The 24873-nt window shown below is 34.0% G+C and overlaps 1 protein-coding gene across 1 annotated transcript; it reads right to left on the bottom strand.

Moving 5' to 3' along the window:
• Window positions 1–632: 632 nt before the first annotated feature.
• Window positions 633–22915, bottom strand: LOC124368718 (delta-sarcoglycan-like). Its single transcript, XM_046826025.1, has 7 exons — window positions 22787–22915; window positions 14840–15002; window positions 14528–14717; window positions 12243–12362; window positions 9474–9546; window positions 2144–2267; window positions 633–921 (listed from the first exon to the last, which is right to left on the bottom strand). Exons 2-7 carry the CDS (start codon window positions 14999–15001, stop codon window positions 736–738), a joined length of 855 nt encoding a protein of 284 aa, XP_046681981.1. The 5' UTR covers window position 15002; window positions 22787–22915; the 3' UTR covers window positions 633–735.
• Between the last annotated feature and the right edge of the window lie 1958 nt (window positions 22916–24873).

The following is a 24873-nucleotide window of genomic DNA, read 5'->3' as shown; positions in this document are numbered from 1 at the left end:
TTGCCGTGAGGTTTAAAACATATGTGTCTAGAGAAATTTCAATTAGTTGTCTTTAATGAAGTTGTAAGTTAAGTTAAGTCATAAACTGCTGAAATGGGTCCGCACTAAATCTGGCAATCACTACACGGTGACTTTCATATGACCAAGGGTTAAGCAACTGTACACGGCCTGTGAGGGTGATAGTTTATTTGGTCCGTTCTAGTTACGATGTGGGCATATAAAAACTTTTTAGCTTCATTCTGAATCAACAAAAGCAGTGATGTTTGATTCTTTAGAAATTATCATTAAACCCTAGTTTTGATTTTTGTTAAATAACTGTATATCGAAATCTTGATACACACGATCATATCATAACTTAGATCCTCAAATTGTATTTCCGTGTAAAACATTATAATATTTCGTCAAGTATCAAATTCGAAGCTTTGTAAAATTTAACGTTCTCTTTGATAAACATAATTCTTTTAATGATTTATTGACATAACTTAAAGAAACGAACACTTCGCTTCACTTAATGTGTGTGAGACTTGTAGAAGAGCGTAGTTTGTCAAAATAAAATCTAAAGATGTTAAATTCTTAAACTCATTTTAGAGTGGATCTGCAGCGACAAAGAGGATAAATCATTAAGACACAAATGTTACTTTCAAAGTATATTTTATATTACCAGACTCAACAGTGCCATAGCTCATAGTAGTTATATTGCTATACATATATTTATTTACACACACGAAGCGTACACTATCGACAGACGGATGATGCTTCGCACACGCTGTCTGCCTCCCCGAGGTACAACTCGCCGCTGCTACAGACACACAGCTGGTAGATACGATCGACATGGTGATGGTGGTGCTTGCGAGGTCGATGGTGATTGAGCGTCCGGTGGGGCAGCGAGGGCATCAGCACGTTCGTAGATTCCAACTTGATCTGAACAAAAACAACCGTAAGATTTAGCTCATAACAGTGACATTGCTGCTAGCTAAACTATATACAGGTGGTAGATACGATCGACATGGTGGTGGTGGTGCTTGCGAGGTCGATGGTGATTGAGCGTCCGATGGGGCAGCGAGGGCATCAGCACGTTCGTAGATTCCAACTTGATCTGAACAAAAAACTACCGTAAGGTTTAGCTCATAACAGTGACATTGCTGCTAGCTAAACTAGATACAGGTGGTAGATACGATTGGCACGGTGGTGGTGGTGCTTGCGAGGCTGGTGAGGTGAAAGAAATATGGCTAGCTTAACAGATTCGTACATTTTCTCATAAGTGTAATATGTTGATGAAGTAAAAACATTTCCTTATTTTTACTTTGATCTATTTACAGTACATTATTACAGCAAAATTTACAACATAACTCTGCCTACCAGAATTCGTAGTTAAAAGTGTCATTTCCGATTATTAATATAAAGGTTTTTTTTATTTTTTTCGTTTGTAAAAATTCAATTATGATAATATTACTAATTTTCTTTACATTTGTCTTTGTTCTTCGTTTAACGTATCTTATTGGCGATGGATTATTTGAAAGGATCATAGGTTTACGGATATTTACCATTTTTATGTGTTACATTGACATATTTAACCAGCGTTACAATCATTGTTACAGCCAGTGTTACGACATATACCTTTGCAACGTTCAAGGATGGCAAATGTTCGTAAATCCTTACATTCTCACTGTGTTAAAAAAAAGTCTTTTATACGAGATCTACCACAACCCACTTATTTTAAAATATTTAACTGAGTACCTTTCACCCCAAGATCTGTAATGTTTACAAGGTTCCCACTCATACTAAAATAAATATCAAACTAGAGATTGACAATCGTGATGATTGTCTACATCATTAAGATGATCTTCATTCTACTATTGGTAATATGGAGTGTTACATGGCCTACGGCCGCTGTGAGGTTTATGGTGATGACAGTCTACGTTAGATTGAAGATCTACATTCTAATTGATCGCATATGTAATGTTACTGTGCCTTCGACCGATGTGAATTTCATGGTGATGATTGCCTACCTCAGAATGGAGATCTAAATTCTAGCAATGGGAATATGGAATGTTACTGACCTTTCGCCGTTGTGTTACATGTTGATGATTGTCTACCTTAAAATGAATATCTAAATTGCAACAGATTGAATATGTAATATTACCGAGCCTTCGACCGTGATGAGGTTGATGTCGTGATGGCTGGAAGCGAGGATGTCCCCTGCGCGGCTCTCTATGGACACCCCAGCTGGAGTCACTACTTGAACACCTTTGAAGGCTGCTTCCAATCTAAAGATTAACAAACAAAAATATTAATAAATGGAAACTTTTAATAAATTAATGTATGTACTTTTTTTGTACCAGCAATATCGAATAGATGATTAATGCGTTTGTATCTATACCTATTTTAATGTAACTTTTAATCTCCCCAGTTACACATTATAATCAATATTAAGGAGACATTACCAAACAAATTCAATAGCAACCAGAAATAAAAACTTAGAACACTTCCCGTCTTAAAGTTTAGCCTGTACATAATCTGGACAATAATGACAGAACAGTATAATAACTATAGTCGTTTTGTTCATAGTTGTTTATAAGATAACAAATAATACACATGATATTCATAAATATTAAGTTAATAAACCGTATTAATTTATTTCAGTTTTTCTTTACTGTAGCACAGTAGCACATAACTGTTACCACCAGAAAGTTAAATAATAATTGTTGGTGGAACTTCAATCTGTTATCTGCAGAAATGGCCTTACTTTCAATGTTGGTTCGTGATGAATTAAATAACATTCATCCACACCACAATAGAACTCTTCAAAGAAAGTAATTCTAGAAAAGCTAACTTTTAATTATTGTCGACCTTTATGCTCAGAATTACGTCATCGTGTTCCAGAAAATCACTGAACTCCTCTCATTCTCTTTATCACTGCTTCGCTGATGACCGAGATCCTATAATTCTACTATTGTTTTGAGATGTTTTAAATATTGACACAAGTTATTATTGTACATTGCAGAACACCGTAAAAATCTAAGAAAACGCTTTAGCTAAAGATATACAGTTGGATTATCCAGAGACATCAGATTTCCAAAATTATGTCAATTCTTAGAAGCTCTAAAATGTATGATTGAACAAAAACTAAATGACTTAACTCATAAGGTAGTAAAAACGATTAATTTTTAATTTTCTTATAATTTATTTTTTGTTATTCTTTGAAACATCCCCTCTTCATTGATTTGTTTTTCCTGTATTTATTAAAAATTACACAAAAAATGTTATTCGAAAATGCTGCATCCAATTTTTATCAAAAAAAGAAAGAGCGTGGTCTAATTACAACCAAAGTTGATCGGATGAAACTCTCTACAACCGCAACCACATTTTTTTGTAACAAAGGAAGTGATGCTTGAAATAACACCACCAATGATGCATCATTTTTGGTTTAGTATGCCTCTTACAAGATCATTATGTTCTCATTACTTATTTGCTTAATTTTTCATGTAGGCTTAGTTGATTATTTTATATATAGTTAAGATTTTGTATTAATTTAGTAGAGTTTTCACGAACTTCACTCAGATTTTAAAATAAATAAGTTTTGATAAAATGTTACTGTACTGTTTGTAATGCTGCGAGTTTTCCGTTAATTTGATGATATTTATCACTCCAAACAGGCTTTGCTTTGGAGTTTTTCTTTATTTCTCATAGTGATGTATAGTGTAATAGTAGTTGTAGTTGCATATGTATGTATTGTTTATGTGTAAGTACATGTCATGTTTTTTGGTCAGTCTGTGCATATTATAAAAATTGCATCTGTAATTTTTTATTTGTGAGAAATAAAGTTTCTTTCTTTCTTTTATAAAGCCAGTAAGGGATTTGGCGGATAATCAGCCCTGGAAAAGAGTGTGCAAGGAAAGACCTAATGAGTCACTCAATAATGTAATTTGGTCTGTTATACCAAAAATATTATTATACTATCTAAACTGAAATATGGTGTTTATTAGGTGATATTCACATTTAATAGTGACCCATCAGAGTTAAAATAATGGAGAACCCAGAACGTCACCTGGAAAGCATCTAGTTACCGCAAAGAAATACCTTGAAAAATTGTAACTACGGAAAGTTGAAACAGCCACAAGTGGCCTTTAAAAAACTAGGAATGCTAGGACAATTGTGAAAAGGAAAAGAGAAGACCACCTTCAATAACATCAGGAAGCAGATAACCCAGAATACAGTGCAGGGGGTTGCTGATGCTGCACCATATTCATCTTGCTAGGTACAAGCTATTGTCTATCGCGATGTCCCGTAATTGTTTAACCTTGATCTCATTTATCTCGATTTCTATAACAGCTATCCAAATGAAATGTTACTGTGAGTTTATAATGGTATTTAACAGACAGATTTTAACAGTGTCACTTATTCCAGCTCATAAACAAAGATTTTGTGTTTTTGTTTGATTTTACAGTTTTTTATTCTAAAAAAGAAGTAAAAAATGTTATTTCCCTGTGTAAAACACTAGTGCGAGAGGTGTTTTAAAAGATACAAAATATTTAGGTCTTTAGGTGTACTATTTTATAAAAATTACTCATAGTTAACATTACGAAAATAAGTATTTGGACCCTCTTTAAATGTTGACCTACTTTATAAATACTGAGTTTAATCGAATGTTTTTAAGGCAGCAAAACTGGTTTTATGTTAAAAATTACAAGAATTTGTTAAATTGAATATTTAACTTTATCCATATTTGTAATATTTATTATACTTGAACCTGTCCATATATTCAAATGAAGATTCACACAAAATTTAAAGTCTATAGCCTTATTCGCTCTCTTAGTTATAGAATTCGCTAAAACTCAGCCGAATTCCATGGGCATTGCACCACCATTGAATTTGATTATGTTTATGTGATAATGAAAGTATGTGCTAAAGTTCAAGTAAAGAGATTCAGCGGAATCAGTTTTATATTGTAGTCTGAGTAGGCTATTGTCTCTGAAACATTTCAATGCTCCAATAAAAAGATTTTGATACCCATGTTTGTAAGTTAACCATAATCTAACTAGTAAAGGTGTAACAACAAAAGTTTTGCTTGATTATTTCTTAAAATCGTTTTGTACCACTTGGTCAAGAATAAAAGTTAAGATGGTAATTTGATAACAATTTTAATCATATAATTCTAAAATTACAGAAAGAAAGAAAGAAATTTCTTAAAGAAAGTAATAAATATTATTTTTTTCTTGTGTGACATTCAAATCAAAAATAATCCTCTTGAAAATATTCTTATCAAATTTGAACAAAGTACAAAACCAAGGATTTTGAAAAAAATATAACAAAGTATAACAAAGCCTTTCTAGTGCTCAGTCTGACCTTAAGACAAAACACACATAGTAATATTTAAAATATAATATACTATATTGCAACAAAATATAAACAATAACATTACACTATTAACATAGACTTTAACTTTCTTTAATAAAAATACGGGGCCTCCAAAGCAGAGCTTGTAATAAGTTACCATCCTTGAATTTTAAATGAATATTTTAGATCGGTTTTATTATTGTACTTTCTTGATGGACTCCCTATTCTTAAGATCTAAATTGAACTATTTATATTAACATTACAAAATATAATGGTCAAAAGTGCGCTACAGTAATAAAAGAAAAGAAAAATACAAAGGCTACAAACATACATACATATTCACATACATACTCTTAGAGAACACGCATACATACATCTGCATTTTTATACTTAAAGCACTGAACATTTACAGGACAAAAAAGCAATATTAATACATACATTTATAATAATAATATACTCGAAACTTGTAACTGTCTTGTATACAAACATTGTATACAAGAATAAAAAAAACCGGTACCCTTTTTCTTTCTTATCGGTGACGTTGTTATGTACAAACTGGAAGTCGTTGTTTATAAATTATTTGCTTTATGTGTCTAAACGCAAAAATAAATAAACTAATTGTAATGTAACTCGTCGATGTAGCTGTGCTGGTTAGTTTGTGGCTTACTATCAAACTCAGGTATTTATACTTTTTGATCCAAGAATAGTGACAACATTTCATCGATCGTTTTAGGATTTTGACATTAATTGATTACATATTTAATACAAAAGTGGCATAATCAATGAATTTAATTGTAACAGTCAGTCTGGACAGCTTGCTATTCAATTCAATTATCTGGAGTTGAAGTTAAATAACACAATATATAATAAGTTTTGAATTAAAACGTTTGAAAGCCACGGAGTATTACTAGTTGATAGGAAAATCAGCAGACTTGCCTTGAAAACTATCTTCTACTGTCCATTGATTGAACGAACACATACAAGTACACATATTTTGCACATAATTAGAAATTGTCGATTGCACTGCAATCATTCTCAACCAGTAGAGAGCATTGTAGATGTCTATTCACTTTGGGTTGCAGAGCCCACAGTGTAAAATGTGTTCTTTCAATCAATGGTCCCTAGAAGGTAGATTTCAAGGTGAGTCTACTAATATTCTTGTCAAATAACAATACACGATAACAAATTTTACAGTTGACTTATGCACGATGTAAAGCCTAATCATGGCCAAATAATTCACACGAGCAGGATCATATAGCATATCGTGAAATATAAAGCAAGTTAAGCAAGTTCATCGCTACCGTCTAATTTTGGGCAGTCAAGAGACGGCTGTAATGAAAAAACATTGAGCTTCCCCCCTCCCCCTCCCCAAAGAAGAACATTTTTAAAACTCATGTACTTACACACCTTCACGTTTCCTCGCTGCGTTATCGGGATGTCTCGTTTGAAGGTTTTATTAGTTTTTTATGTATTTTTTAGTATTTTTAATAAAGAAGTAAAAAATGTTTAAGATTGTTTTCTGAATAACTAATAGAATTATAAAAAAAGTGTTTATATGGTTATTAATTATGTTTCTAAAATAAGACAACTCCCAGTATTCTACGAAGTTTAATACAAATTTAGACATCCCAGCGGCTAATCATGAATTCATTGGCAGAATAAAACGCTTTTGACACCAAAAGGCATTTGAGACGGGTTTTGAATAATTGATTTTGATTGTTGGAATTTTTTATACTCTCAGGAAGCTTGTTGATTAGTCTGACACCAACTTGTTGCGGGAGGTAATGTGATAACGTGAGTCTGCCGAGTTCGAGAGTTGTCCCTGCCTCTTATCTCATGTTGGTGAACGTTACCGACACAATCCAGATCACACTTTGATCTGCAGTACGTGATCACCTCAATAATCTAGATGCAGGGCAAAGTCAGCAATCCCAACTCTCTATACGACTGCCTTTAATTTAGCTTTGCAATGATTCTGATTCCCTTTTTTCGGAGCTTAAATCTCTTTTATCGGGATACATTCCAGTACTTTTGGAAAGTAAGGCGGGCTTAAGTATGTATCAAGTGAGGATTGCGGAATGTTTAAAGTGACCATTGTTTTTAAATTTTCACACGTAGGAATTTACAATACATCGTGAAATATAAAACCTGCCCACTGCTATAATCTAACTATCAGTTCAACTGGTTATTTGATGGTCTTAAACCCGTGATAGTATTCATTGAAGTTCTATATATTTGGCCTCGCATTTAATCGGTTTCACGTATCGAAATAATTATCGGGAATAAGCAAGCAATTCAGTGCATTCATCGCAGTTTAGTTTCTCCATTATAGAATATGTGTAAAACCTTATGTCGTGATATGCAGTGTTAAATAATATTTTGCTTATTTATAAATAATAACTTATAGGAACCAAGTTAATGCGTTACATTTTTTTAATATTACATATTAAATATTTTTAATATGAATAATTTGTATGTAATTTTATTTCATAGTACTGTATTGGTTCTAATTATCTAGTGTATCATGTGTACGCTGATATATTTCGTATTCCTCTAGCTAATATTTGGAATTCATAAAATTACTATTAATTGCAGAATTATATTTTGTGATATCGTGTGTATATTAACTAAATAAAAAAACTGGGTCTATAACAAACAAACTATGCAAGATTTAGTTGCGATATTTTACCTCACAGGGTAAAACTGTACACAAATGGTGTTGTTGAGGGAAACGCTGGTAGTGGTGAGTAACAGCCAAACGTAGATTTAAGGTCTTATAATGAGATATTCATAACCCACGCTACCCTTCTCCTTACCCACATTTCGTAGCTGTACCTGTCAGCTTTCAAACTCTGTAGTTCACGCCACTCTTAGATACCTATATCTTCTATTTTGAATTAGCCTATATTTTATTTTCAAAATATTACTAAAATGTAGGAGACTTCAGTTATTAGTATGACTTGAATTACAGTAATAATGTTGAACATATGCATGCTTTGTTCCATGCTTACGGGGACTGTGTCATAACTAACAACTAATTTTTCCGGTTCACAATTTTCAGTGTAACACCTGTTCACTGAAGGTGTTACTCTTTACAACGATACATAAATTCTATGACATGACTCGGTTCATAAATCTTTTGACATGACTCGGTTCATAGATTTTATGACATGACTTGGTTTATGGATTCTATGACATGACTTGGTTCATAGATTTTATGACAGGATTCGGTTCATAGATTCTATGACATGACTCGGTTTATAGATTCTATGACATGACTCGGTTCATGATGCTGAATATTCAACAGTTCGGTCATCTCCAAAGGTCCTTAAATATCTTAGTCTTTGGTGACAACTTTCATGTTAGTTTCGGTAGGTATGGTACGTATCTGAACACCCCCAGCTGCTGCCTTACACGTTCTAAACTTGGTTAGCACTTGGATCTTTAATCCTACGTAAGTAAAAGGTGGGATTAGTTCATTTAGATCTTTACCTCGTCATTAAAAAACGTATCTAGATCATTAATTTATTCAGGTACATTCGAAAGCCATGTTTTTATGACCATCTATATATTGGATACTTTGGGGAGGATTTGTTTTATTGTATGATAATTATATAAAACTAAACTGTTTACCACTCCTTATTAGCCGTGAGCCGTTGGAATGTTTGTAAAGTTCTAAAAAATCTGCCCTCCCTTGTACTATCTCGCAGTCCGTATCTCACACTAACACATCGTAATTCCAACGGTGCAGTGTAGTGAGTACAAGGGTTATCGCAAGATAACTGAATCAAGCAATGTCGAGCGTGGCTGCTGCATGGATGGGTGACCACTGAGCGATCCTGTCCTTGCAAGCACCTGAAGTGATCTTTTAGCCGTTGGTCCCCAGGTTAGGTGTCACGGCTTCTTAGCCATAACGTCGCCTGGTAAAATAAGACATCCTTTATACCATTTTCAGTGCTCTCGGTTCAAATTCTTTTTACTGAGGAGAAATCAATCGTCTAGGAAACGGCATCAGACCATAGGACACTACTTTTGAGTAGTCTTTGAATCCATTAATATGTCATATAGTGACAGTAATACTTTTATCCTTATAATTAAAAATTACCACCCAGAGTATATTCTGCTGATCGACTTACTCCAAGTCGGAACGGACGTCTGCACTAACGACGGGCGTCTGCAAACTCCCCTCGAACACGGCACCGCCTTCACCTAAAATCCAACATCTTGTCAAGTGAAAGTAGGGAAGAGGTTTTCATGTACATGCTAATGCAGAAAATTATGTTAAACATTGGAAAGTATCATACATAGAAAATTAGCAGAAATACTTCAGATATTAACCGATAGCATAATTGTGGTTTTGAAGTTGTCAAGGAAATCTCATGCACAACTCGATCTTGCTAATAAAGAACAAATTTATGCAGATTAAAAATATTTTTATATGTTTAAAGCGAACATGTAGTTAAAAATAGAATAAAACTATTCGATTTTATCCCTTCTCAATCCCCATCTACATGTGTTACCAGGCTAGCTTACTGGTTTATTCTACTCATTTTATTGCTTATATTTTCCATTAAACTGTTAGACTAATTTATGGTATCTTATACAAAATCTACAGAGGTTGTTATTTATAAATGTTTATTTCTCAAAGAAGAAAACTACGCAACATCTTTTTCGTCACATAAAGTAGCTATTGTGGGAATGGTTGATTCAATGCGAATATTAAGTTAAGCTCCATTTCACCTTTCTCTTAGTGCAGCGCGGTTTAAATGCAGCACTAAGCGGAAGGTGGGATGAAGCTTAACTCAATATTCGCACCTCATTCTTGCACTCATCCGTACACTTTGTAATAAAATCTTTAAACTCTGAGTGTTTACTAACATCTTGCATATCCTATACCCTGCATGGTTTACATTTCCACTGTTTATAAGCTCTCCATGTCACATCTATCCCAGTAACCCAACTTCGAAATTACCAGAATGCTTACTTTCTTTCTAATTTTTTTTTAAATATGGAAAAACCGAACCTATGTGAGCCTTATACAGGACGTCAAACGATCGTCATAGGCTATTGGCCTGTGCAAGGACCTTATCAAATAGAATAAGGAGGAAGGTGGATAATATACAAGGTCGATGGTAGTGACAAAATGTGCCAGACAGACAGGATTTTGAATCTACGCCTAACTAACATCCAATGTCCGACGTCTTAGACTGCTCAGCGATCGACCCTCCCAAAACACGTACCACTCTATTAATTTCCACAAATACCCTTGAGTTTGCATTACCACTCTAATTTAGTTTGGACACTAATGGAAGTAATTATGAAATGAAAAGCAATATAAGCAAACGCGTTACTTTCGGCACTAGCTGCACTAACTGCTCGCCTGCCTAAACTGAACAAAATAAAATATATAGATTTATGCTGCACGTATGTGTATGTCATTTTGTATCGATCCCCAGGAGGACTCACTTATGTCTGGATTTATTCCTGCCAGCAGAACCCCAAAAACCGAAGGGTCGCTTAAATTTGGGTAATCCAACGGATGTCCAAGAACGGCGCATCTCCCCCTTATGCGATCTCGACAGGAAACGGCCCCTAACTCAACCATATCTATCCTAAATATTCTGAAACTCCGGAAGTAGCGCAAAGGTACTTTTAGGACTAATAGCAATGAGGGGTTTTCTGATCTTCTTTCCTTAAGTGAACAAAAGAATGTGTACTGTTTCATTAATATTGACGTCAGTAATAAAAACCTTGTGCTTCTTTTTCGAGAATCGCAACGCCGATGGGCAGATTAGTTCACTAATGTGAATTCGAAATGTATTCTAAAACTAATTAGATCCCGTGCAGAATTCGAAGGCCGCGACTTCTGGACCAGACACTTGACTGCTCTTTTCTGATTTAAAACAATAGAACTTTGCCTCTGGTACCCCTATCCTGTTGTTCTTTTACACATAGGGTTTATTTAATCCTCTATACTTTTTCCTTCTTTTATTTCATTTCGGGGTTTGACCAGTTGTTCCCTTTTTTGTTTTAGTGCACTAAACTTCATTTGCTTTTCAGGATTTTCCTTTCCTGGTTCTACAACCATAGGTCTACGCCCACTTTTAGTTACTATTTCACTTGAAATTCTTAGCTACGAGTATTTCGGTTTTCATAAATGTCAAGAAGCAATCTAAGGGCAACAGAAGAAATCCTCTGGTCCGTAATTTTATATTTGTATTTCTTGTCAGAATCGGAATAATGGGATAATGCTATAAAAATAATGTAATAGTTTATTTTTGAATAATCAAAATATCAAGTTTTGAATTGTACATATTTTATTTTATTATTTTAATTTTTGTAAATGATACATCAATAAAATCAGTTTAAGTGATAGGATTATTCAAATTATTCCCTCCGATATAATTTTATTAATGTATAAAGAAATCTTTTTAAGCTTATATTTTTTGCACTCGGAAATAAAATATTTATTTTTTATTTCATAAACAAGAACTAGATTTATTCTCACAGTGTTGAATGGTAGTTAGTTTTCACAAAACCAGATGGTTTTAAAATATTTAAGTGTAAGAATGTGCTTTCGCTGAAAAAAAACTTTAAAAATCAATCATAAAACAATGAACAACGATACTTTTGGTTACATTAAATTAGGTCTTTTTAGAAACGCGAATATTTTAACAGCATTGTAATTATAACAAACTTTAAAATCTCATTTTATTTTAAATCACATAAATTACATAAACATAAAAATATGGTAGAGCTTCAAAAGGGAAATGATAAAATTATAAACGTTTTGCTCTCATTTAATACGGAATCTTTATTTATTTACATAATAATATTTGTATAGCCAGTTCAAGAATTGTCTATGTACTAGAAAGCTTACAATAGCTGAAAATTACTAACTTCACCTGAAATAGAGAGTGAATGTGCTGTAAGCGACACCGCGTCTTTGTCAACAGAAAAAAGAGTTTTCCCTCGCAGATCCGTCACTTTGAATGTCGGTGTGCTGATTTCCAACTTCCCGTCCCCTGCAACACATTACAACAAGGCCTTAAGTAAGATTTTACTAATTTGTTTTCATTTTATTGTAATAGCCATTGACAGTTAAGCCCACTAATTTCCGTGCATTCTTCTTTATATATGTTATAAAATCATAGAAATGTGTACAAACGTGGTTCACTTTGTAATAGGTAATGTAAGATAGTGGTCTGAAAAGTTTCCGACCTAAACGTAAAGATGGCAGCACTCGAAAATTAAAATCTGCTGAATTTTGTTATTTATCCCTTGACAGTTACTCATATAAGTTTTAGCATTTTTTTGCATTGAAACGCAGTTTTTATGTAACAGTCTTTTGAGTGAGTTAATGTCCTGCTGAAATCCTATTCTACCAAGGCAACGCACTGTCTCATCCCTAAGCAGTTGCAGTGGCGAAAATCCACAAATAGCAGGTTGAACTGCTTGACCATCCGCCTCACTCACTCGATCTAGCCCCAAGCGATTTCTTTTTGTTCTCCCATCTAAATATTGCCCTCGGAAGACAAAGATTTTCATAAAATGAAGAGGCGATCACCTTTGTGAACAATTATTTTGCAGAGAAAAATGCCGAGTATTCTTTGGACGGGTTACAAAGATGGGAGCATCGCTGGGGGAAGTGTGGAGAGTTACAAGAAGACTATGACTATTGAAAAATTAAAAAAAAATAATTTTCAGAAAAAACGTCTTGTATCTTTCTTAGGTCGGAAACCAAACAGACCATCCTCTATAGCTCATTGGTTTTTCGTGAAACTGTCAACTTACTGCTTTTATTTTAACCCTGCGTATTGCACTTGAACACAAAGTATTGTTTGTAAAGGAACTACGAGAAGGATGCAAGAACTCGTATTTAGAGATGAAGAGTAACTGAATTTCTCCAAGGTATAATAATATGTGTATTGCTGGGAATTCTCTTGATTACAAATTGCTAATAATTTTCCTACGGCTGTGAATTTATGTATTCAAAAACAAATTATTAAATTTGTATTCATAATTTTTTAACCTATTCTTAGAAAGTGCTGCGTTGTCCATCGTCAGATAGGAACTGGATAGTGCAAGATCCTTGCCTTCCATCTGACAGCAGGCCAGAACAACCTTGTTCTCATATTGCATACCTCAGCCAGAAGCTAGGCGTTCTCATTTAAAAAAATCCTGCTTCAGATGATCCTGCAGGCTGTAGTAAAACAACCGTGAGTTTTTTCCCATAAGCACAATCTTAAACCTCATGAACTTTTACTCCCATATTTTTATCGTACTCGTATGGCAAATGTCTCTTTTTGAAGAAACGTTGTTTAGTTTTTCTTGAAATGTTATAGTCTTTTAATATTTAAATGATACAAACATTTTTGATATTATTCCCTGAATAACCAAAGAAGATATCGGAAAAAAACTCAAAAACTGTTTTGGACGCATATGTTTTGTATCTTTAAAATTATAAATCTTCCATAATTCTACGACCAAAATTAAAGTCTTAAACAACCATAATGTTTAAGATTCTTCTTGTGTGTCTAAAATCAAGATGGCAACCTGCGTATGCGGCTCTTAATAAGATGGCGATCACTTTATCCATTTTAGTTCAATTACTTCCAATTAATTACTATAATGCATTCAAGGAATCACGCTTTAAATGTATTATTAATATTAACAGCATAATTATTTAAATCAAAATGTACATTGGATAATTTTTAGTTTTCATAACCGTTAATAACTGTACAATCATTGTGAAAAAACGATACCTAATTTCAATTCAATTTAAATAAAAGTATATAATCTCAATTTGATTCAACCATCAAAGTAAGTCCGCGTAAAATCCTCTTTGAATCTCGGGGTTAGAAATCTAAAATAAATAGAAATGTTTAATGGTATTTATCAAACAAATAATATCAGATAACCAAGCAGAGAATTCTATTGACTGAGTTTTAAGTATAGCTAGATTCGTTATCAAGATGTTCTGCGGACATTTAGACAGACGGAAATCTTGATTTTAGCCCCAATATTTCTTATGGGGGCTCTCGCTCATCCAATAACTGTGAATACTGTTTCTAAAATGAGCACTATGTGGCTTAGCGTTTAGCACATCTCACACGAGAATATAAAACTTCACAACCAATGAATTCAACTTTTAGTTTTCTAGTATCTCTACATTGCAACGCAGATGTACCTAGGTATATGTTGGATGATAGGTACCCAAGGCGGTCTGTGGTTGTAAGGGAGAGATTTTTGGCGCTCTGGACGGAGAACGTCTCCCCCGGCCTGGTGAACAGCCCCGACGCCACCAGCGTGTCCTGGATGAAGGTCTTTCCAGTGAACTGTATCCCGCTTCCGACCATGTTAATGTAGCTCATTCCATGCTGGAAATATAGCGTGCAAATAAAAACGTTGCGTAGCATAATTACAACAATGTATGTAAGTATATTAATCGAAGAAATAAACAAAGTATTTTGTTGTGTTTTAAAATAATTAAGCAACTCACCGTGCTGAACGTGAGGACTTTGACGATCCACAACACCAGAGTTAGGTTAACTGTTATTATTATCAGCAGTAAAAGCAATACCAGGTAGAGACACCTCTTCCTCCATCCATAGATACCTACGTGTCGACTTGCCACCGGTTCACTTGTCTCCGTTTGAACCATCCTATAACCATAAAACAAATAAAGTCATTACTTGGCACACCATTGTTCATCATATGGTTCATCACTATGGTTCATCATACCATAGTTTATACATCCCTATCCACCCTATCCATTTCTCATCTTACGGCTCTCTCTCTCTCTCTCTCTCTCTCTCCTCTCTCTCTCTCTCTCTCTCTCTCTCTCTCCTCTCTCTCTCTCTCTCTCTCTCTCTCTCTCTCTCCTCTCTCTCTCTCTCTCTCTCTCTCTCTCTCTCTCTCTCTCTCTCTCTCTCTCTCCCTCTCTCTCTCTCTCTCCTCTCTCTCTCTCTCTCTCTCTCTCTCTTTTTTTCTCTCTCTCTCTCTGTCTCATGAGATGTGTTTATTGTATTTTAAGGTAACAAATTATATTATAGTGCATTTACAGCTGTATACTCCTGTAACATGAAAAATATATCTATATACTGGGGCGTTTGTTTTATCCCACCACTTCTTGTAATATCATAATAAATTACATTATCGACCAATAGTAAGTTTTTTTTTCATAATCTTTTCGGGAATCTTTTTTGGTGGGAACAAAACTATTCATTACAGTATACGGAACTATGAAAACACTTATAGATTAAGAAAAACAAAAGCAGGAGGAGGCTTATTATTTTCTATAAATCAAACCAATACAGAATCATACGAATGCATGTTGGGTGAAATTTTAGTTGCAGGATCCAAAGATAAGATATTTCTAAAAGCCATTTACACATCACCTAGTTCTTCAAGCAAACTGTCAATTTTTTTGAAGAAATAGATTTAGAACTAAAGAAGTTGAGCAATTACAAAATATGAGTGCTGATAGGAGATGTTAATATAGATTTCACTGATAAGAAAGATCAACATGTTAAGGAGTATGAAACCATTCTAGCTGATTGGGGACTAAGTAGGGGGATATTGGAGTATACCAGGCAGGAAGTAATATTAGGAGTGGTATTAAAATCATGTATAGACCATTTATTATTATGAGAACAATAGTTCTGGATTGATACAAACAAACTTATCTGATCATTATTTAAACAACAACATAGATTTAAATAACCAATCAGATTACGATAATCCAAAAACTAGTCAAAAAGGGGCCTGCATAACGAAAGGAAATTAAGGTATAATTTGAAAAACACCGATAGGAGAGCAATAGGTACAGAAAATGTTAATGAGGGATTTTTTAAATATTGCTTGACTCGTTTAATAAAGTGTATAATGATAACAGAAAACCAAGTTTACCAGAAAGTATGTTATCCGTAAATAGAAAAACATAAAAGAGTTGATAGGCTGTCTTTAATTTGCTTTATATGGTTAAAGAAAGGGATATGCCACTTATAATATGAAAGTCTAATCCAAATAACAAACAATATAGAAAATCATATACAAACTTCAGAAATAGAGTGAACAATCTGATAAAGTATAAGAAATACAAGTACTATGTGGCTCATTTTAAAAACACAAAGGATATACTAAAAAACTTGGCTGAGTTTAAATAGTCTACTGGGTAAAAAACAAAGGAAATCCTTAGACGAAGTAATAATGGTAGCAATGAGTGCAAAGTATATACAAAGGGAGATATTGTAATTAAGTTTGCCAATTATTTTGTCGAAGGTGTTGGATCAAATTAAACACTTCTACAACACATCGTATAAGACAAAGACCGTCAAATAGATCAATTTTGGCTATATATACCTAGATCAAAGCCAGAAACCATTAAAGACATTGCACTAAAGGTGGAAATCAAAAAGTCTCCAGGCTCGGATAATACAAGATTAAAGGAAATTCTAACATTGATAGGCCAATTATCAGAATTGCTTTCTAGCCTAATAAACAATCCCATAAGCCAAGGAATATTTCCTGATTGCCTAAAGACTTCAATTATAAGACCTATACACAAAAGGCAAAGAAAAGACTCAAATATAGAATTATCGCCCAATTTCAAGACTCCCACCACTTGAAAACTTAATAGAGAAATATGTGGTTATACCCACTTACATAAATACCTCGAAAAATAGTAAAATAACACAATAAATAAATAAAACTTAAATTTGCTTTTAAAAGAGAAAAAAGCACAGAGTAGGCCTTGAAAGAATTTACGGATTTTACAAACCATACAGAGATTTTACAAACCATCTAAATACACGTCGTCGTATGCTAGCACTTTTTAAACGATTTCTCCAAGGGTTTTGATACCATTTATCATTCAGAATTAGTTGATGCATTAATAAAACAAGAATAAAAGGTGTATATTTAAGGAGGTTTGGATTATAAAAAAAAATAGAATATTCAAGATAAAAGTAGATATTGAATTAAAATATGTAGCCTACGGGATACCACAAGGTGGCAACCTTGGTCCGCTAATGTTCATGTCCGAAACGTTTGAGATTGTAAAAGAATGTAACATTTTGGCATGTGCCGATGATATAGTCCTGGGGTCAGGGCACAAGAAACAGAATTTAGCGCAGAAATCCCTCTAGTCAGATTTTAATAAACTAACAAAGTGCGCACATAATAAAGGACTCGTTATTAATTGGCTAACAACAGTAATGTTGCACTTTCACAAACAGAATTTAAAAGTAATGGAAATTCCACAAATTAAATACCAAGGATGTGATTAATTACATTTAAATACGAGTTTATAATGAATGGATTGTATGTGTGTGGCTATTAAATTAACAGAAAAAATGTAAATAGTTGTGTGTTTTGGTAGAGAATAAGTTAATATGGAAATACCACGTTAATGAATCACAAAAGAAACTGACACCTTGTTTAACATCAATATACAGAATAGGCAACACAATAGACAGAAAATTAAAGATAACAATATAAAAGGTATTGGTTGAGTCAGTTGTTAGGTACGGTGTAAATGTCTGGCGAGCAACTGCTAAGACACATTAAAATAACGTAAAAAACATGCAATATAGGTGTTTAAAGATATTACTGAGAAAAAATTACAAAGAAACCATCTTTGACGCATTACACACACAAAGTAAACACAAAGAGTAACGAAATGTTTGAAGTTTCCAGATTGAATACATTTTATGGAGAACGTCTACCAAATTACTTCGTGCCGTACCTGTATAACGAGATTCCTGATGATGATTATATACCTATATGAACCATTTAAGATTTAAAACTGAAATATTTAATATGCCAATGGACTAAGACAGTAATGAAACATAAGAGATTTGTAATAAAGGAGGATAATGTATCTAGAAATTCTCCCCATACACTACAATACCAATGACAATACTTTTGACTTTAAACCCACGAAACACTGCACTTGATACACTCCCGCTTAAACACTTTACTTACACAGAACTATACACTACGTACTACTGACATATTGGTGGACATGGACGATGAGCACGCGACGCGGACAGGACGGGAACTAAGAGTACGTATTATAAAGAATGTCTTCTGTTACAACTGCTGGCAAGAAAGGTTAACTCACATTCACTATCAAAAATGCACCTCAAGTAATAATTACCCCAGGGGCAAAGTACTGGGTCTTTTTTGCCTAGATAGTGGATGACAATGATTCAGACCTGTCTAAAAATTAATTTATCAAATTGTTATTGATATAGTTAAAATGTATAGTAATGTCAGTATACTTGTATTCTATTTCTGTTACTATTTATTTAATTAATTATTATAGTGTGTCAACTATGTCCTTATTGTTAAGTTATTTTTATTCTATTGCATAGCTCTATTTATCGTTAGTTTTATTTTTGATGTGTCAGTTCTTGTTTTCGAAGCGGTGTTTTCTGACCTTTACTAGCCACTATTTTATATGCTATTTTAAGCCATAGGCTTAAATTAAATTAAATAACAAGATTTTAATACATAAAAACTTATTCCGAATTGTAAAGCTCTTTATATTGTGTGCTGGACTCTGCTGAAAAGTTGAATGGCTTTGCAAAACCAGTAATGAATCAATTTGTATGGATAAATAACTCATTAACAGGAAAATGCTTTGTAAAAATTGAATATTTCTTTAAATCAGATGAATTTTGCTATGTACCTTCTTTCACGTGATTAGGACAATAGAAAGGTGCATTAAGATATGTATCTGTTGCACTGTTTCTTTCAAGCTCCTGCGCTGGGGCGGGGACGCGGGTTTCTTCAGAATACTCCCAACATATGCCTTGCAAGGCGTGGAAAGTCAGCCTAAAAAGTTCCCCAGAACCCCATCTTTTCTGGATCTTTACCAGTGGCCAGGCGTATTTGTTCTAAGCTATAGTTCTTTTAAAGCTCTGCACTATATTCTTTTATAAGTTTTGTCTGCCATTTCATAAAAATAATTCATACTCAAAATGTTTTACACATTTTAAAATATTTCTAAATCTTTTAAAAACCCATTTTAAGGCCTAGGTGATACCGTCAACTACGGATTTTTGGTGGGAGGCTAACATCTGGGAAAACGTTCTCTCGTACTTGCATGGTGACTTCTCTGCAACGGAAGGAGCTCAATCTCTGTTGGGATAAAGCGTTTGCTTGCCGCTGCTAACGAATGTTACGTGTCAGGACAACCCAATTGCGGTCCGTAAAAACCATGATAACTCATCCTACCGAAATTCAAGGAGAAATGGCCTATCGTTTACCTGACATTTCCAAAACTCAAGCTCAACCCTTCTCTCACAGTGTTGGAGATACGTAGTGAAGATACCTCACTTTGAACCCAGGTTCTAAGTTTGCGGCTACTGCTGAAGTGAAATTTACGAGCAAAGGCCATTTTCAGTAGGCAAGCCCTTCTACGCTGAAACCATTAGTCAAAATTGTCGGGATCTGGCTCATGAACCGTAGCCGTATAAACACTCCCACAACTGCGCTAGATGTGTTTAGGAGTATCCGAGGAGATTTGAGCTCCGTCTAAAAGCCAGAAGAAGGTGCCGGGGCAATTGGCTAAAAGCTCTCTTCTATGAGGGAACCTTCTTAAGGAATTTAACCTTACAAGAATTTTGAATTGCTTTGTATTTTAATCTCTCTCAAAGATAAGTGTAGTTGAGCATTTGCTTTTTATTAGTATGAAAACCTGTTTCGTGTAAGAAAACAGGTGAATCGAGTTAAAGATTCACAGGAGGACATCTCTCTGCCTCTGTGAGCAACCTGGGATAATATTGGCGAGGGCTGAGGAGCTGGTGAATGTGGAGTACAAAGAGTCATTAGTAGGAGACTCCTTGAGAAACGTTGATGTGGTGTTGGTCTACCAGTTAAGGTGGACGAAGCAAATCATCTTAATGGAAACTGTTTAGTAGCCACAAATGAAGTTCCTGAAAGACTGTACGGAGCATTAATAAAATAGGTTATAAAAACCAGAGAAGAAAGAACACGACGAGAAGCAAGAGATGAAGAGGAAAGTGTTTGTTGGAATGTGAGGTTGACCGTTAGAGAAGGAATCGGAGAGCAGCTAAAAGTGTGGCACCGAAGGGAATGTTGTATGCCTAAAAAGGGGAGGTAGGGAGTTACAGACGTGTTAGGAATGCGCCTAAGTAAGTTATGACCAGGCAAATTGTGAAGGTTTAGGCCATATAAAATAGGACTGAAGGTAAATAATATTAACAGTATCAGAAATGCAATGATAATTAAGGCGGAAGATCACAAGAGTGCAGAGAAGCTGCTGCAAATTGAAGCACTAAAGGATTTTGTCTGCGAGCAGTGCGAAGAAGTCGGTAAGGAAGAAGCCAGTGTTTATCAATGAAGGAAACTAATTAAGTGAAGATAATTTTAAAAATGATTTAGAATTAAGCATAAACTGAGGAATTTTAGAGGAGGAGGAAACCTGAAGATAAGGGATTCCTCGTAGCATAATGTTCTGTAAAGGTTAGGACTGCGTTAAGAGGAGAGGAAAAGTTTAACATAGGATGCCAGTAGATTATGTTGGCTTGGAAAGATGCTATAGGTGGAAGAGATTCGGGGATATGGCAAAAAATACAATCGGAGAAGTTTTTTTAAAGATAAGATCAACAAAGAAAAGAGAAGTTGCGCAGACTGTAAGAGGGAAGTTCGTGCAGGATACAACTATAATGCTGGATGGAAGCGATGGCCAGTGTACAGAAGAACTTTAAAGAGGCAAAACGAAACTATAAACTACTGAGCCTAGGTAAAAGGATTTAAATTTTTGAAATAAATTAGGAAAAAGCAAAAGAACCATTGGTCCTCTGTGTTGGAGAGATTTGTAGGACTATGTACAAGCATATAGGATTAAGATATATTGAAAAATAAAATAAAAAAATGGAAACCTGACGAAATAGGCTTACGACTATTGCCGGGGCTCGAGATAGCGACAAGGGCTTGGGCCTAAAACCTCTCTGTTTCCTCCAATGGTTAGCCAGCTGTACTTTTTAAATAGGGTTTAAGTTTTCTCCTGTATCTTTAGCAATTATCCCTTCTTTACGATTAGATGCTTCAAGTGTTATGTATGTTCAATGCATACACGAGTTAAGAGCAGAGGAAGTGTGTTCATTCCCTCGAAAAGTGCAATGGAAATTTTCAAAGCTTATCAATGTTTGTCAATGTTAAGAGGTAAAAGGGGACTTGCATCATGTATGGTAATCCTACAGGGATATACGAATACGTTTTTATAACATTTACTTAGTCTTTATCAAAATATAAAATTAATTTATAAAAGCTAGTTATTCAAAATGTAGAAATGAAATAACGAGTAAAGGTGTCTGAGTTCAAACAACATAATTATTGTACTTAAATTGCCAAATAAAGGATTGTGATTGGTCCTTTAAGGAGTATAATGAACATTTCCTGAAGATTTTGATTATATTTTTATTCTTTAGAATGTTAAAGTGGAGTTGAGGTTCCACAACGTACGTTAATTTCCTATATGAGTCATATATGTCAGATCATCATTTGCCACAGTATTTTCAGTATAGAACGAATACTGCTATAAATAGTACAAATACAACTTAAAACGGGAGAAGGTTTTATCATAAGAAAGTATAAGATACTGAAACAAGTTGTAACTGTAATACTCTTTTGTGTTTTTACGATTTGTTCAATCACAATATTTAGATCTGCTTCTTACGTGGAACTTAAAATTATTTACTTCGATTGTATCTGTATTTACTGCACTACCCCAACATAGATTGGCTAAAATTGGATCGTCTCACCAGATAAATGCAATTAGATTTTAATTACACAGTTCAGCCAGGGACACTTCTTTATCAAAGTTTAAAAACGGGAACCTTGATTGGCTGCAAATAAATCCTTTTTGCACAATTCAGGAATTTTTAAACTGTGATGTGGAGTTAATATTTTAGCTAATAAGATTTTATCAATATCTGTTTTATAAATAATCTATTTTACATTTAATTAAAAATAATTTTCACTGTTTTAATTTTACTATTCAAATCTATTCCAGTGTTAAATTAATTATATTTATTGACGATTCCTATTTCTATTATGTAATAACGTCGATCAATGGAATAACGTATTTTGACTTTGAATGTTTTTACACTCGATCTTTTTTCTCAAAACGATTAGACTTTTACAATAACTTAGTGAATAAATCAAGAATGATGATCAAATAAATGTCGGGATAAATAGTCTCTAGGGACCAAGAGAGCGGGTAACGATAACAGTCAACTTCATGATTAATGCTTGTTAATATTAATACAGTTCAGGCCGACAGATAACAGATTGCTTCATATAAAAGCATTCTGAGTTATTCAAAGAAAGATATTAAAACCGCTTTGTTTTACAAGTCAGACGTGACGTTCCTGTTTCTTCCCTCGTTACTTTATAGTGTTGTAAGAGCTCATACCTGGAGATCCTCACTTTAATGCTCAATAGATGATCAGAAGCACGGTAAACATTGTTCTGACCGGAAAAGTCACTATGACACAAGCGAGCGAGAAGTTCACCGCAGTCCACTGCCGCCTGACGTACCGCTACGCGGAGACTGGTTATTTCCGTCCTAGCTGTGGAGATTCTATTTTTTCCTCTTTGCAACTCAAACTATCCGTTTGCAAAGCGGAAATTATCCGTCCCATAAACTATAAGTTTGTTTGTTTCTAAACTTACCTTTAATGGTCGCCAGTGTTTGCCGTTGTTTGTAATATTTTGGTTTTATGGTGCACCAAATTCCATCTATGAGTCATTTTGATATTTTTGTTTCAGACTTATTGTCACGGAACGCACAAAAACCTTTAAGTAGTCTTTATCGTGTTTGTATCGGGAACGTAATTTAAGGATCAAACGAGTCAGGTCATTTCTACAGTAATATCAACAATCATAATTGTTAAAAAATAATATCCTACAAGAACTTAAAATATTAGTAAGGTATGGGGTAACAAAATGTAATTGTTTGCATTTTATGCCAGGGAGTTTTTCGTGCTCACAATAAAATAAATAGTGTACTTTTTTATTTGTGTATAAACATTTTTTCCTTTACCCATTGTAAATTATACAGAATTTTGTTCATTTTCCGAACACGTGCGTTTAAGTAGGGTTTTGTAATTTTGATAAGACTGTTAAATATAACTAAGGAACGCCAGCCCAGTTGTTGGACAAATACAAAATGTATTTCGACAAACATTTTATTTGTCATTAATACAAACTTTAAAGGAAGGGTGCGTCATTTTCACTATGATAATCATTGGTACACGATGCAACATACTGTCTTTGTATACACATCTGTTTTAGTAGGTGTAACGTACGGAAAATGTAATTGTTCTACAGGCGAATACACTTGCAATTAAATTCATTTTATAACCATCTCGATAACATGTCAAATATATAAATTATTTAAAAATTAACACCTTATGGTGCATCAAATACCAACGAAAAATCACTTGGATATTTGTGTTTCAGACCATTTGTAACGGGATCCACAATACAATCCAACACATAAACTCCGGGTTTAAAGTTAAACTTCTATTTAGCAAATAAATGACGATCAATGAATTGCACTGTGATTGTAATTGAGAAATAATTTGTTTAAAATTTTTGATGAAAATGATATATAAATGCAGTTATTAAAACTCATGGCTTGCCAAAATACTTTTTTATTAACAACGTAATTTTTTTATTTATTCGTGGAGATGTGAATAAATATAAAAAAACAATGGTGAATCATTAAGAGATTTCTGAATTCCTAAAGTCCATCTGAAACCTATATATATATATATATATATATATATATATATATATATATATACACCAATTTATATACATAAGCTTAGCATAGCCTTGATTTCGAACAACTCGCAGCATTAAGAGATTTCTGAATTCCTAAAGTCCATCTGAAACCTATGTATATGCTTAGCATAGCCTTGATTTCGAAGAACTCGCAGCATTAAGAGATTTCTGAATTCCTAAAGTCCATCTGAAACCTATGTATACGCTTAGCATAGCCTTGATTTCGAAGAACTCGCAGCATTAAGAGATTTCTGAATTCCTAAAGTCCATCTGAAACCTATGTATATGCTTAGCATAGCCTTGATTTCGAAGAACTCGCAGCATTAAGAGATTTCTGAATTCCTAAAGTCCATCTGAAACCTATGTATACGCTTAGCATAGCCTTGATTTCGAAGAACTCGCAGCATTAAGAGATTTCTGAATTCCTAAAGTCCATCTGAAACCTTTGTATACGCTTAGCATAGCCTTGATTTCGAACAACTCGCAGCACTAAGAGATTTCTGAATTCCTAAAGTCCATCTGAAACCTACATACGCTTAGCATAGCCTTGATATCGAACAACTCACACCATTCTTTAGAATAGAGAGAGGACGAAAAAGAGCCTAAATGTTGTACAAGCCTAAATTCTGAATGAACGATTGACGTTTATTCCAGCAACGTTTTACAAGTAATCTTGAAATAGGCTAATCATAACTTCATAGACTAATGTAT

This window comes from Homalodisca vitripennis, chromosome X (assembly GCF_021130785.1).
Source record: "Homalodisca vitripennis isolate AUS2020 chromosome X, UT_GWSS_2.1, whole genome shotgun sequence".
In the NCBI taxonomy this organism is placed as follows: domain Eukaryota; kingdom Metazoa; phylum Arthropoda; class Insecta; order Hemiptera; family Cicadellidae; genus Homalodisca; species Homalodisca vitripennis.
Note: the sequence above shows the minus strand (reverse complement) of the source record. Positions and strands in the feature narration are given on the sequence as shown.